General features: G+C 42.7%; 1 protein-coding gene across 13 annotated transcripts in view; it reads right to left on the bottom strand.

Moving 5' to 3' along the window:
• The window catches only part of LOC143766726 (scaffold attachment factor B2-like), a 593,416-nt gene that overhangs the window by 193,310 nt on the left and 384,426 nt on the right, over positions 1 to 15,680 (bottom strand). For 6 of the 13 annotated variants that reach the window (XR_013213635.1, XM_077254619.1, XM_077254600.1 and 3 more), the window contains exon 15: positions 9,712 to 9,748. The exons of the other annotated variants lie outside the window; for them this stretch is intronic. Coding sequence is in view for 5 of the 6 variants with exons in the window: in XM_077254619.1 (XP_077110734.1) it covers positions 9,712 to 9,748 (37 nt within the window). In the remaining variant the exon portion in view is untranslated. The remainder of the gene's footprint in view (positions 1 to 9,711; positions 9,749 to 15,680) is intronic. 13 annotated transcript variants of the gene reach the window in all.

Raw genomic sequence — 15,680 nt, 5'->3', positions numbered from 1 at the left:
TCTGCGCTGTGTACTGCGCGGCTCTGCGCTTTATACTGCGCGGCTCTGCGCTCTGTACTGCGCGGCTCTGCGCTGTGTACTGCGCGGCTCTCCGCTGTGTACTGCGCGGCTCTCCGCTGTGTACTGCGCGGCTCTGCGCTGTGTACTGCGCGGCTCTGCGCTGTGTACTGCGCGGCTCTGCGCTGTGTACTGCTCGGCTCTGCGCTGTGTACTGCGCGGCTCTCCGCTGTGTACTGCGCGGCTCTGCGCTGTGTACTGCGCGGCTCTGCGCTGTGTACTGCGCGGCTCTGCGCTGTGTACTGCTCGGCTCTGCGCTGTGTACTGCGTGGCTCTCCGCTTTATACTGCGCGGCTCTGCGCTGTGTACTGCGCGGCTCTGCGCTGTGTACTGCGCGGCTCTGCGCTGTGTACTGCGCGGCTCTGCGCTGTGTACTGCGCGGCTCTGCGCTGTGTATTGCGCAGCTCTGCGCTGTGTACTGCTCGGCTCTGCACTGTGTACTGCACGGCTCTGCGCTTTATACTGCACGGCTCTGCGCTTTATACTGCGCGGCTCTGCGCTTTATACTGCGCGGCTCTGCGCTGTGTACTGCGCGGCTCTGCGCTGTGTACTGCGTGGCTCTGCGCTGTGTACTGCGTGGCTCTGCGCTTTGTACTGTGTGGCTGTGCAATATACTACGTGGACATACATATTCTAGAATACCCGATGAGTTAGAATCGGGCCACAGTCTAATAATTATAAGACTACAGATAGTGGTTTGGAATTGTGCTGTACTGTCACTTTAAGAGCTGATATTATCTGACAAAACTTGTGACCTGGTGAGCTGATGTAGACTTCATAGGCGTTGGCATAGTAACTGTGTCTGACTGCGCATATCAATGAGCTAATCGGCCAGGTGGCAGTTATTTTTAGAAATTGCCTCAGAAACCAGCCCATTATAAACGTATAGGAAAATTTCTCTATTGAAACGCATTGAAAGACTTTTTTCAAACACAAATTGCGCAAAAACTACAAATCCGATCGGCACGAAAAATACTTAGCACACCTCTTGGGGACGCTGGCTTCGAAATGACACCTCACTGGAGTCTGTGAGTTTAGCGGTTCGGGCCGCATTACGTGCGGACTGAATAATAAGAATAAGAAGAAGTTTACCACGGTGGAATAACAGTATAGTGCTTTGTTCCAAAGCACTATAATAAGAAGTTTACCACGGTGGAATAACAGTATAGTGCTTTGTTCCAAAGCACTATAATAAGAAGTTTACCACGGTGGAATAACAGTATAGTGCTTTGTTCCAAAGCACTATAATAATAAGAAGTTTACCACGGTGGAATAACAGTATAGTGCTTTGTTCCAAAGCACTATAATAAGAAGTTTACCACGATGGAATAACAGTATAGTGCTTTGTTCCAAAGCACTATAATAAGAAGTTTACCACGATGGAATAACAGTATAGTGCTTTGTTCCAAAGCACTATAATAAGAATAAGAAGAAGTTATCCACGATGGAATAACAGTATAGTGCTTTGTTCCAAAGCACTATAATAAAAGTTAATATTGATGGTTGATCCCACTGTTGTGCATATCTTTGTTCTTTGCTCAGTTCTTTTTCTAAAATGCTGTGTTACTTTCACCAGATTTAATGGGACTCACACCTTACTAGGAGTTTAACTTTTGTCTTGGCAGTCCGCAGAGTTTTCTCCCAAAAATCTAGTGGAGCATCAAGAGGGCTGCTGGCAAGACAGACGAGCCTTTATGTTCTTATTGCTCAGCAGTGGTTTTTGTCTCGGAGCTCTGCCAAGCAGGCCATTTTTGCCCAGTCACTTTCTCATGGGGAAGTCATGAACACTAACCTCAACTGAGGCAAGTGAGGCTTGCAGTTCTTTGGATGTTGTTGTGGGGTCTTTTGTGACCTCTTGGATGAGTCATCGCTGTGCTCTTGGGGTAATTTTGGGCCGTTGGCCACTCCTGGGAAGTTTCACCACTGTTACATATTTTTACTATTTGTGGATAATTGCCTTCACTGTGGCTCGCTGGAGGGTTAGGGTTAGAACTAGGGTTAGGGTTAGAACTAGGGTTAGGGTTAGAACTAGGGTTAGGGTTAGAACTAGGGTTAGGGTTAGAACTAGGGTTAGGGTTAGAACTAGGGTTAGGGTTAGAACTAGGGTTAGGGTTAGAACTAGGGTTAGGGTTAGAACTAGGGTTAGGGTTAGAACTAGGGTTAGGGTTAGAACTAGGGTTAGGGTTAAAACTAGGGTTAGGGTTAAAACTAGGGTTAGGGTTAAAACTAGGGTTAGGGTTAAAACTAGGGTTAGGGTTAGAACTAGGGTTAGGGTTAGAACTAGGGTTAGGGTTAGAACTAGGGTTAGAACTAGGGTTAGAACTAGGGTTAGAACTAGGGTTAGAACTAGGGTTAGAACTAGGGTTAGAACTAGGGTTAGAACTAGGGTTAGAACTAGGGTTAGGGTTAGAACTAGGGTTAGAATTAGGCTATGCGCACATTGCGGATTTGGCTGCGGATCCACAGCAGATTGGCCGCTGAGGATTCGTAGCAGTTTTCCCATCACGTTTACAGTACCATGTAAACCTATGGAAAACCAAATCCGCTGTGCCCATTGTGCGGAAAATACCGAGCGGAAACGCTGCGTTGTATTTTCCGCAACGTCAATTCTTTGTGCGGATTCCACAGCGTTTTAAACCTGTTCCTCAATAGGAATCCGCAGGTGAAATCCGCACAAAAATACACTGGAAATCCGCAGTAAATCAGCAGCTAAAATGCAGCGCCTTTTACCTGCGGATTTTTCAAAAATGGTGCAGAAAAATCTCACACAAATCCGTAACATGGGCACATAGCCTTAGGGTTAGGGTTGGAATTAGGGTTAGGGTTTGAAATAGAGTTAAGATTAGGCTTGTGGTTAGGGTTATGGGTGTGTTGGGGTTAGGGTTGTGGTTAGGGTTGTGATTAGGGTCAGGGATGGGATTAGGGTTATGGTTAGTGTTATGGTCTGGTGATGTAGGAGCGACATGCGACTAGCTCTGAGCAGGTGGTAACTATACAGACCGCAGTTCCTGATCTTAACACAGACACTAGCAGTAGCCGTGGGATGTTCCTGTCACACCCTGGACACCTCGTCACAGCCGGAGAACTAGCTACCCCTTAAGGTAGAAACAGGAAAGCTATCTTGCCTCAGAGAAAATCCCCAAAGGATAGGACAGCCCCCCACAAATAATGACTGAGAGGAGAAGGAAATGACATACGTAGTATGAAACAAGATTTAGCAAAGGAGGCCACTTTTAGCTAGATAGAATTAGTACAGGACAGAACAGTAATAAAAACTAGAAAAAGTCCACCGCAGAGAAATGCAAAAATCTCCACACCTGACTAAAGGTGTGGAGGGCAAACTCTGCTGCCCAGAGCTTCCAGCTTAGCGGAATAGGTTCATACTGATAAGCTGGACAAATGAGCAAAACATAGAAAGTGCTGAACAACAAAGTCCACAACAAGTGAACTGCAAAAGGACAAGCAAGGACTTAGCTTTGCTGAACTGGTCAGAGTGTCAGGGAAATCCAAAGAGCCGTAACTCCAGGCTGGAACAATTGACAACTGGCATTGAATGAAAGAACAGGCCAGACTAATATAGCCGAGCCAGAAAGACGATCAGTGAAAACAGCTGCTGATGCTAAATCCCAGAAGCAGCCATACCACTCAAAACCACAGGAGGGAGCCCAAGAACAGAATTCACAAAAATGCCACTTAAAACCACCGGAGGGAGCCCAAGAGCGGAATTCACAACAGGTTAGAGTTGGGATTAGGGTTAGGGGTGTGTTGGGGTTAGTGTTGGAGTTAGAATTGAGGGGTTTCCACTGTTTAGGCACATCAGTGGTGTCCAAACGCAACATGGCGCCACCATTGATTCCAGCCAATCTTGCGTTCAAAAAGTCAAATGGTGCTCCCTCCCTTCCGAGCCCCGACGTGCACCCAAACAGTGGTTTACCCAAACATATGGGGTATCAGCGTACTTAGGAAAAATTGCACAACAACTTTCAGGATCTAATTTCTCCTGTTACCCTTGGTAAAATAACAAAATGGGGGCTAAAAAATTATTTTGTGGGAAAAAATGATTTTTTATTTTCACGGCTCTGCGTCCTAAAATTCTGTGAAACACTTAGGGGTTCAAAGTGCTCACCACACACCTAGATAAGTTCATTGGGGGGGTCTAGCTTCCAAAATGGGGTCACTTGTGGGGGGTTTAGGCACATCAGGGGCTCTGCAAACGCAACGTGATGCCCGCAGACCATTCCATCAAAGAATGCATTTCAAAACGTCACTACTTCCCTTCCGAGCCCCGACATGTGCCAAAACAGCGGTTTACCCCCAATATGGGGCATCAGCATACTCAGGACAAACTTGGCAACAACTATTGGGGTCCAATTTCTGTTACCCTTGTGAAAATAAAAAATTGCTTGCTAAAACATCATTTTTGAGGAAAGAAAAATGATTTTTTTATTTTCACGGCTCTGCGTTATAAACTTCTGTGAAGCACTTGGGGGTTTAAAGTGGTCACCGCACATCTAGATTAGTTCCTTGGGGGGTCTAGTTTCCAAAATGGGGTCACTTGTGGGGGAGCTCCAATGTTTAGACACATAGGGGCTCTCCAAACGCGACATGGTGTCCGCTAAAGATTGGAGCCAATTTTTCATTGAAAAAAATCAGTGGCGTTCCTTCCCTTCCGAGCCCTGCAGTGTGCCCAAACAGTGGTTTACCCCCACATGTGAGGTATCGGTGTACTCAGGAGAAAATGCCCAATAAATTTTAGGATACATTTTATCCTGTTGCCCATGTGAAAATTAAAAAAAATAGAGGCTAAACATTTTTTTGTGGAAAAAAAAATAAAAGTACTTTTTCATTTTTACGGATAAATTTGTGAAGCACTTGGGGGTGCAAAGTGCTAACTATGCATCTAGATAAGCTCCTTGGGGGGGTCTAGTTTCCAAAATGGTGTCACTTGTGGGGGTGCTCCAATGTTTAGGCACACAGGGGCTCTCCAAACGTGACATGGTGTCCGCTAAAGATTGGAGACAATTTTTCATTGAAAAAGTCAAATGGCACTCCTTCCCTTCCATGCCCTGTTGTGCACCCAAACAGTGGTTCCCCCCACATATGGGGTATCAGTGTACTCAGGACAAATTGTACAATAACTTTTGGGGTCCAGTTTCTCCTTTTACCCTTGGGAAAATAAAAAAAATTGTTGCTAAAAGATCATTTTTGTGACTAAAAAGTTAAATGTTCATTTTTTCCTTCCATGTTGCATCTGCTGCTGTGAAGCACCTGAAGGATTAATAAACTTCTTGAGCACCTTGAGGGGTGCAGTTTTTAGAATGGTGTCACTTTTGGGTATTTTCAGCCATATAGACCCCTCAAACTGACTTCAAATGTGAGGTGGTCCCTAAAAAAAATGGTTTTGTAAATTTTGTTGTAAAAATGAGAAATCACTGGTCAAATTTTAACCCTTATAACTTCCTAGCAAAAAAAAAAATTGTTTCCTAAATTGTGCTGATGTAAAGGAGACATGTGGGTAATGTTATTTATTAACTATTTTGTGTCACATAACTCTCTGGTTTAACAGAATAAAAATTCAAAATTTGAAAATTGCAAAATGTTCAAAGTTTTAGCCAAATTTCCATTTTTTTTCACAATTAAATGCAAAAATTATCGACCTAAATTTAACACTAACATGAAGCCCAATATGTCACGAAAAAAACCACAGTCTCAGAACCGCTAGGATCCATTCAAGCGTTCCTGAGTTATTACCTCATAAATGGACACTGTCAGAATTCCTTAAAACGGCCAGGTCATTAAGGTCAAAATAGGCTGGGTCATAAAGGGGTTAATAAAAACAAAAGGTCTCAAACGACAAAAAATATAAAACAGCAAAAAACATTTAATATCTCCATATTCGTAACGACCACATTAATGTTATACTTTTTATTCTGCAAATGCAAACTCTGTAAATGCAACTACTTAAAAAAAACAAATAAAGAACAGAAAACGAAAAAACTATGGAAGAATTGCTGACTTTGTTCATCTGCACCACAAGAAATGAAAGAAAATGTCATCAAAAAGTCACGTGTTCCAAACTGGTAATAGTGAAAATCATCAACAAAAAAATAAATGTACATGTCAGTTAGGCTAAATTCACATATGCGTTCGGGGCTTTGCGGAGGTCTGCGCAAGTCCTCAGTTAAGCCCTGCCTACTTCCCCATACGTCCGTATGCGTCCTGCGAACCCATCTACAGTAACATTGGGTACGCAGGACATGTGGATGTATGCGGATGCATTGTTTTGACACGTCATATACAGGGGGGAAATAAGTATTTGATCCCTTGCTGATTTTTTAAGTTTGCCCACTGTCAAAGATATGAACAGCCTATAATTTTAAGGGCAGGTTAATTTTAACATTGAGAGATAAAATACCAAAAATTAAATCCAGAAAATCACACATCATAGGGCAATAGTATAAATGTAAATTACATATAAAATGTAAGCACTTATGTTAATGAGTGCATTTGTTCAGAGACCTGGGCAGGTAAGCGTTGCTGCCCTTTTTCAGCTGTATTTTTGAATTTTTGGAGGATTTTTAGTCCTATTTTTGTGGCTTTGCTACTAAGTTTAGTAATAGGACTCGCAAGCGTGAGGATCCTTGACGTTGGGTTGTGAGCCTGCATATCTTGGCCAAAATATCGACCAATACCTCACATATTTTTATGTATTTTGTGCACTATTTTTCAGGGTGCAGCCAAGCCCAGTATGTTTGGTCATGTGTACAGGGGTGTTCGCATGGGATGCATTGGGAGTGTGCTGGCCAGCACGCCTAATCGAATAGTAGGGTGTCACTAATAGGCTGAGAACCAGACACTATGCATATGTTATTGTGCAAATGTATACTAAGGCTAGTTTCACACTAGCGTTTAGCTGGGCTGCGGAGGGATGCGGACTTCCTCTGTGAAGCTCCGCCCACTGCCGCGCCTCTTCATACAGCTCCCCCTATGGCGGCGTGCGCACCTTATCTTTTACATTGGGTACGCAGACCATGCCGCTGTATGAGGATGCCTCTGCATGTGTCGTTTTGATGGCGCGACGACCTGCACCGAACGCGACGAGTTGCAATTTCGTGCAGATGCCGCACTGTCAAAACGACGCATGCGAAGGCATCGCAGACAGAGGCATGGCCTGCGTACCCAATGTTAAAGATAGGGTGCGAACACAGCATGCAGCTGTAGGTAGAGCTGAATGAAGAGGCGCGGCAGCCTGGCTAAACGCTAGCCTAAGCAGTCACCCCCTCCATGAACTGGTAGGTTGCGAGTGGCTATTTAGTATTTTGCACCTGTGTTGCAAACCTCTTTGCTATACGAGTTGGCTGCATCCTGTAGTGCATTTTTTTCAGAGACCTGGGCAAGTAAGCGGTGCTGCCCTTTTTTCAGCTGTAGTGTCAATGCCCACTATCATCTACGTTATGTATTTGATCTAAGTATTACGGATTTGACTTTTTTAGCTGTGCAACTCCTTTTTGTTCTTTTGTTAATACAGTGTGTTAGGCTACTTTCACACTAGCGTTTTTTTGCCTCCGTCGCAATGCGTCGTTTTGGAGAAAAAACGCATCCTGCAAAAGTGCTTGCAGGATGTTTTTTTTCTCCATTGACTTGCATTAGCGACGCATTGCCACACGTCGCATCCGTCGTGCGACGGATGCGGTGTGTTGTGGCGGACCATCTGCACAAAAAAACGCTACATGTAACGTTTTTTTGTGCCGACGGTCTGCCATTTCCGACCACGCATGCGCGGCCGGAACTCCGCCCCCACCTCCCCGCACCTCACAATGGGGCAGCGGATGCGTGGAAAAACAGCATCCGCTGCCCCCGTTGTGCGGCACTTGCACAGTATGAGCCGGTACGTCGGGCCGACGCAATGCAACGGCCCCGTACCGACGCTAGTGTGAAAGTAGCCTTAAAGGTAAGGTACCGCGTTTGTAGATTATTAATAAATCACTGTAATGTAGCATAACATGCTGCTATAACCAAGTTTTAAATGCATGTGAAACAGATTTCGTGTGTTATATGTGTTTAAAGAAGGTACTGGGGGCTGACATCTTGGTTTCACAGCAGTTCACAACACTAGCAGTGTCATTTTACAGCACCCCATGGACATAGGAGATAATAGACCGGCGCTGACCCTATCTTTAACATTGGAGAGGTGTTAGCAGTGAGCTGGGCACGCCTCTGTGGGCTGCACAACTCACTGCTGTAGGTGTGACTAGCCGCCATTTTATTATAGCCCAGTGCTCTCTGCCCAGCTCCACTTACTCTCTATCACAGGAGCTCCATTCACTCAATTAAGCTGCATTCACAGCCCGCAGAGAGAAGAGGTGACACCTGACACCTCTCTCTGACATACAATGTATCTCTCCCCTCCCTCCACAATGCCTGGCCATTCACTGCAGACCTGGAGCTCCTTCTTATCTTACTGAGGGATGAGTCACAGACAGCTCTGCACAGACAATGCTGCTCCATACACACCACATAAACTAACTGTGCTTCTGATGCAGTAACTGCTGGTGATAGCAGATCACAGGGCAGTCACACACAAAATGGCGCTGCCCTGTGATGCTGCTCTTCATTCTGCCCCAGGGATGTTAGACCACCCAAAAGGGGAGGGAAATGTTGATGTCAGCAGTTACTGCCCAGATTTTCCAGCTAACAGTAAAGCTGGTAAGTCTCACTATAGCTGCTTGAGGTCTAAAACGGAAAATGCTCCCCCTAGTGGTCAATATATATATTTGTAAGAAAATATATAATATTTTTCATATAGAAATGTTTGCAAACAGTGCAAACATTGCATTAATACATTTTATTTACTATTTTAAGCTTAATTTCACAAAAAAACAAACTACAAGAAAACTGGTGGCACCTTCCCTTTAAGCGCGGCTGCCTTGTGTCTCAGACTCGGTATAACCATACCCCCAGCACCGAGCAGCAGCTGTCTGGCAGATAAATATGTGCTCTGTATATTGACAATCACTGGTGTGTGGGCAGAGTTATACAGAGTTCAGCATTCTGAGCACTGCTAGATCTGTAGCAGAGAAATTCGATTCTCCAACTGCTGCATCTAGTAAACTAAGTGACAAACTGCTGGAATTTCGCGCAGGTGTAAAATTATATAGTAAAACCCGCTGACAAAGTACCTATAAATAATAGTTGTAGAATTTATAAAAAAAATCAGACAAGAGTGAGTTTGATATTATGGGCCTAAATACTACAAAGTACCAGCAAAAATAAGGAGACCAAGTACTTTTGCATGCAACTGTAGTGCAAAGAGACATGATTAATATTGCCAATCCACATATCATGCCTCAATAGACAGACAAGTGCCACTAAGTAAATCAATACTTGGAAACAATCTTTTGTTCAATAATGGTACTAATCCACACATCGTGCCTTGACATGCGTTTCTGCTTTATGACATGGGCTCATTAGGCGACCATGGGAAACGTGGCTACTCCATATAAGTCCTAACCAAGAATGACGCCAAGGTGGTAGTGTTCAAGTTTGTTTCATATGCCAGTATAAGAACACAAAGTCCTGACATTATATTCTCCCTCCATAAGCATGTAAATCTAAATACAAGCTTTATGAATAACAATTTATGAATATACTCACATCTCGGCCTCCCATTCCCGATCTTGAATCATCTCTCCTACCAAAAAACAATGTTAAAAAATTAGACCATTCTGAAGTTTAAATACATAGGATTTAAAAAATAGTTCCATGGAGGAATTACGGTATGTGTTTTCCAGCTTTTCAATCATTCAGACCATTCAACAGAAATCAGAGAGAAGCACTACAAAAATAAAACACAATAAAACAAGATATAGAAATGTAGTGAGCAAGGATCCAGAAAGATTTTCTTCATGGTTAAGAAACAGACATTGAGCCCACCCTAAGGATAAGCTTCAGTTACCTATATTTTAAACCTTGAAAATCCTTTTTAACCCCTGAGCGTGGTTTGCACGTTAATGACCGGGCCAATTATTACAATTCTGACCACTGTCCCTTTATGAGGTAATAACTCTGGAATACTTCAACGCATCCCATCGATTCACTGATTCTGACATTGTTTTCTCGTGACATTTTGTACTTCATGTTAGTGGTAAGATTTCTTTGATGTGACTTGCATTTGCGAAAAAAATGGAAATTTGGCGAAAATATGCCATTTTCCAACTTAGAATTGTCATGCCTTTAAATCACAGAGATATGTCACACAAAATACTTAATAAGTAACATTTCCCACATGTCTACCTTACATCAGCACAATTTTGGAACCAGCAATTTTTTTGTCAGGAAGTAAGGGTTAAAAGTTGACCAGCGATTTCTCATTTTTACAACACTCAAGGTGTCAAAACCACATTCAAGAAGTTTATTAACCCTTCAGGTGCTTCACAGGAGATGAAGCAACATGGAAGGGAAACAAAAAATGAACATTTAACTTTTTTTCACAAGAAAATTACTTCAGATCCAAAAATTTTTTAATTTTGACAAGGGTAACCGGAAAAAAATGGACCCCAAAATTTTTTGTATAATTTCTCCTGAGCATGCAGACACCCAATGTGAGGGCGAAAAATCACTGTTCGGGCACATGGCAGAGCTCAAAAGGGAAGGAGCGCCATTTGACTATTTGAAAGTAAAATTTGCAGGAACAGTTGGAGGACACCCTGCCACGTTTGGAGAGCCTCTGATGTGCCTATACAGTGAAAATCCCTCAAGTGATGCAATTTTGGAAACTAGACCCCTCAGGGAACTGATCTAGATGTGTGGGTGAGAACATTGAACCCTCAGGCTATGTGCACACGTTCAGAATTTCTTGCAGAAATTTACAGAGCAAAACAGGACATTTTCTGCAAGAAATCCGCATGCGTTTTTCTCGCGTTTTTACCGCGTTTTTTTTTGCAGATTTTTCCGGAGGTTCCCAATGCAATAATATAGTGGGAAATCCGCAAAAAATCCGCAAAATTAATGAATGAACATGCTGCGTTTTTTTACCGCGATGCGTTTTTTTTCGCGGGAAAAAAAAAACGCATCATGTGCACAAAAATTGCGGAATGCATTCTAAATGATGGGATGAATATGTATGCTTTTTTTTGCCTTTTATAGCGTCTCTTATAGCGAAAAAGGTGAAAAATCTGCAACGTGTGCACACAGCCTCAAGGTGCTTCACAAGTTCATAATGTTGAGCAGTAAAAATAAAAATCTAATTTTCCACAAAAATAGGTTTTTAGCATAAAATATTGCATTTTCATAAGGGTAACAGGAGGAATTGCACCATACAACTTGTTTTTCAATTTGTCCTGAGTATGCTGACACCCTGTATGTAGGTTAACACTACGGTACTTTTGAGGCACAGTGCAAAGCTCAGAAGGGAAGAGGCACTATATTGGAGTTCGGATTTTGCTAGAATGGTTTGAGGGTGCAATGTCATATTGGCAGAGCCCCTGAGGTGCCAGAACAACAGAACCCCCTGTATGTGAACTTATTTTACAAACTACACACCCCAATGAATTCACCTAGGGGTGCAGTGATCATAACACCACATGTGCCTCACAGTTTCATACCATGGAGCGGTAAAGAAAGAATAAATTACACTTTTACCACTAAAATATTGTTTTAGCCCCAAGTTTTTAATTTTTCTAAGGGCTAATAGGAATTTTTTTTTTTTTTTAAAAAAACAAACTGAGGTCCGTTTTTTCCCTGAGTGCGCCAATACCCTACATGTAAAAGGGAAATATTTTTCAGGCACAGTGCAAAGCTCAGAAGGCAAAGAGCGATAGATTTTACTGTTATGGTTTGCAGCTGCTATGACCAACTATGAGGTGCCAGAACAGCAGAATCCCCCATAAGTGACCTCATTTTGCAAACTACACCTCAATGAATTAATCTAGGGGTGCAGTGATCATATGGGTGTGTCACAGAATTTTATACCACTGGGCAGTGAAGACAAAATACATTTTTACCAGCAAAATTTTATTCTAGCCAAAACATGAGTTGGGGACCCTCTTTCCAAGTTCATATTGATCTAAGTGTTGCCATCTTGCTTGTTTTAGCATACAGTTTTCTAATGTGACTACCGTTACATATAAGGGGAATTTAACCCGATATGGTTTTTTTTCTTGAATACAACCAGCTTGACAAGGCACCAATGCACTACGTGATATAGTATATGATATTGTGTCCCCATTCTTTCGTAAAATGTCCAGTAGTATTTGTGTATTGTAGCAATTTTTTATTTATACAATTAAATTAATTTTTAAAGGTTTATACTCTTTTTGGTCATTTATTAACCATTTTCTGTGACAAGTATTTTTTTGAGTTAAAGGGAACCTGTCACCCCCAAAATCGAAGGTGAGCTCAGCCCAGCAGCATCAGGGGCTTATCTACAGCATTCTGCAATGCTGTTAATAAGCCCCCGATGTATCCTGAAAGATTAAAAAAAAGGGGTTAGATTATACTCACCCAGGGGCGGTCCCGCTGCGGTCCGGTCCGATGGGCGTCCGGTCCGGGGCCTCCCATCTTCTTACGATGAGGTCCTCTTCTTGTCTTCACGGTTCGTCTCCGGCGCAGGCGTACTTTGTCTGCCCTGTTGAGGGCAGAGCAAAGTACTGCAGTGCGCAGGTGCCGGGAAAAGTCAGAGAGGCCCACAAACAGGGCAAAGTACGCCTGCGCAGGAGCCGCAGCGTGAAGACAAGAAGAGGACGTCATCCTATGAAGATGGGAGGCCCCGGACAGGACACAAACGCCCATCGGATCGGACCGCCCATGGGTGAGTATAATATAACCTCTTTATCTCATCTTTCAGGATACATCGGGGGCTTATCTACATCATTCCAGAATGCGGTAGATAAATCCCTGATGCCGGTTGGCTTACCTCACCTTCGATTTTGGGGGTGACAGGTTCCCTTTAAGGTACCTATTTATTTCAGTGGGCTTTCTTTTGTGATTAATATCAGATATTTGGGAGGCAGAATTAACAAAAACCAGCAATTCAGGAATTTCTTTATTCTTCGGGTTAGTGCGATTATAGCGACACCACTTTTTTGGGTTTTTTTTGCGATTTAACACAATTTTGTAAAAAAAATATATTATTTTTGCATCGCTTTATTCTGAGGGCTATAACTTATTTGTCCACTGATGGAGATGTATGGAGCTTGTTTTTTGGGGGACAAGATGATGCTTTCAGTGGTACCATTTTTATTTATATTCATCTTTTTGATCACATTTTATTCTACTTTTTGTTCGGCGGTATGAAATAAAACAAGGTAAAAACAATGCTTTATATTTTTAAGGTGTTCACTAAAGGGGTTAATTAGTGGGACAGTTTTATAGGTCAGGTCATTGCGGACTCTGCGATGCCAAATACGTGTACTTTCATTGTTTGTTTTTTCATTCAAATATTTATTTAAAGATAAACCGTCTTGATTTATAAAAAAATATATATTTTCACAATTTAAAAAAAAAAATCTTTTTTTTTTTTACTTAGTCCTACTGTTGACTATCATTTTTGCAGGCTGATCGCTTCTACAGCATGGAGATGAAGCAGCATCCCATGCTGTACAAACACTAGAGGGAGCAGCTGCTGAAAATTGCCATCAAAAGCAAGTGTATAAATATTACGACTGCAGTAAATGTGGGCTGAAACTGCTCACGTGTACGACGTCTCCCCTTCCCTTATGGGTGTTTGTAAAAAGAAAGGATGAAGTTTAGGGTCACATTGCAGAGCCATTTTGTTCTTGACTGTCACTGTTACTGACAAGTAGACCATGTTACAGAGGACAGACGACAGCATAGATTCTGTTAATTAGTGCTCCTCGCTGTATCAATCTGGGGTTAGATATGAGAAGTGTATCACAAACGATTAGATACGCTCAGAATAACATGCCGAGTTTAGATAAAGGGATATTATGCTGCATGGAGGCCTACGGGGAGTGCATCATACTATACAGAGACCTACAGGGAGTGCAACATACTATACGGAGGCCTATAGGGAGTGAATTATGCTGTATGGGTGCCAATGGGGAGTGCATTATGCTCTATGGGAGCCTATGGGGAGTGCATTATGCTCTATGGGGGCCTATGGGGAGTGCATTTTACTGAATGGAGGTCTATGGGGAGTGCATTATACTGTACGGAGGCATATGGGGAGTTCATTATACTATATGAAGGACTATGGGATGCATTATACTATATGGAGTATTTCATATTTTAAGTAATAGCACAGTCATCTGCTGAGGTTCTCTTACATTCATTATTAGGGTGCGCCACCTTAGTTGTAGGGTTACCTGGGTTAGGGGCCCACTCAAAAATGTCACCCCCCCAATGAACCAAAACCGTAGCTACCCTTCTGGTGACATCACTCCGTTCACTTCTATAGGAAGAGAGGTATAATGTGTTACCTGGACCATCCATTTCTTTGGGAACATTAGTGTAATGTGTGACCCTGATCCATACATTTGTTTAATGCTGTATGGACAACTGGGACCTTCAACAGATAAGGGGATTACATCTAATATACACTTTATGGACAATAGTATTGGGACACATACAGGAGCCTTAATGGCATCTCATTAGCATTAAACGGGTTGTCCAATACTAGGAAAGCTCTTCTTTTACCAATATTCCCCTACAGTGATGGTGCCATTCCAGCTGTGTCTGCACTCGCAGTCCTGGAGCACTGTTGTGATGGAATGACAGGGGTACCCGGCGCCCAATCAGCACTGACGTCACTGCCTCAACCTTCCTACGGATTAACATGAAGAGAAAATCCGATAAGCTGCAGACCTGGCTTTCAATTAATGTTCATTACATAGAATTATTTGACTTTTATCCTAAGTCATATTGCACGACTCGTTAAAGGGTTGGTTGATTGTGACTTGTAGGATCGCTACTTCCAACAGCTGGCGCTATAGAGTTTAAGTTTTCTCTGAAGAGGCAATTTTGCATATAGAATTTTTATTTTTTTTTTTAATCAGGTCCAAACATTTAGTTCAAGAAAGGGTTGTCCTAGTAGTGGACAACCCCTTTAATATTGAGGTATTTACCCTTTTGCTGCTAAAGCAGCTTCCGTTATCCTGGAAAAGTTTTAGTTATGAGCGAGTATACTAGTTGCTCGGTTTTCCCAAGCATGAGCTGCATTGTTTACGGCTGCTGGACACCCTAAATACACGTTGGAATTCCCTAACAAACAGGCAATCCTCACATGTATTCAGCCTGTCTAGCAGCTGTAAATCATGCAGTTGCGGCAACGAAAACTAAATCTCCGAGCACTAACAAATACTCAGAGACCACCCGAGCGTGCTCGGGAAAACCCGAGCAACGAGTATACTCGCTCATCACTATTTTTGACTATTCACAAAAAAAACACATTTGTGATGTCAGACAATGATGTTTGATGAGCGGACCTGGCTAGCAATCGCTGTTATAGTTCATCCATAAGATATTCAATGGGGTTGATGTCAGGGATCTGTGCAGGACCCTACATTTGTGCACTGGGCCATAGTCCACAGAACAGAAATGTGCCTTCCCTAAGGCTTTGTGAATACGTTGTGGATCCGCAGTATTTTTTCCACGTGAATTTGCAA

The sequence above is a fragment of the Ranitomeya variabilis genome, chromosome 1, assembly GCF_051348905.1.
Source record: "Ranitomeya variabilis isolate aRanVar5 chromosome 1, aRanVar5.hap1, whole genome shotgun sequence".
Taxonomy (NCBI): domain Eukaryota; kingdom Metazoa; phylum Chordata; class Amphibia; order Anura; family Dendrobatidae; genus Ranitomeya; species Ranitomeya variabilis.
Note: the sequence above shows the minus strand (reverse complement) of the source record. Positions and strands in the feature narration are given on the sequence as shown.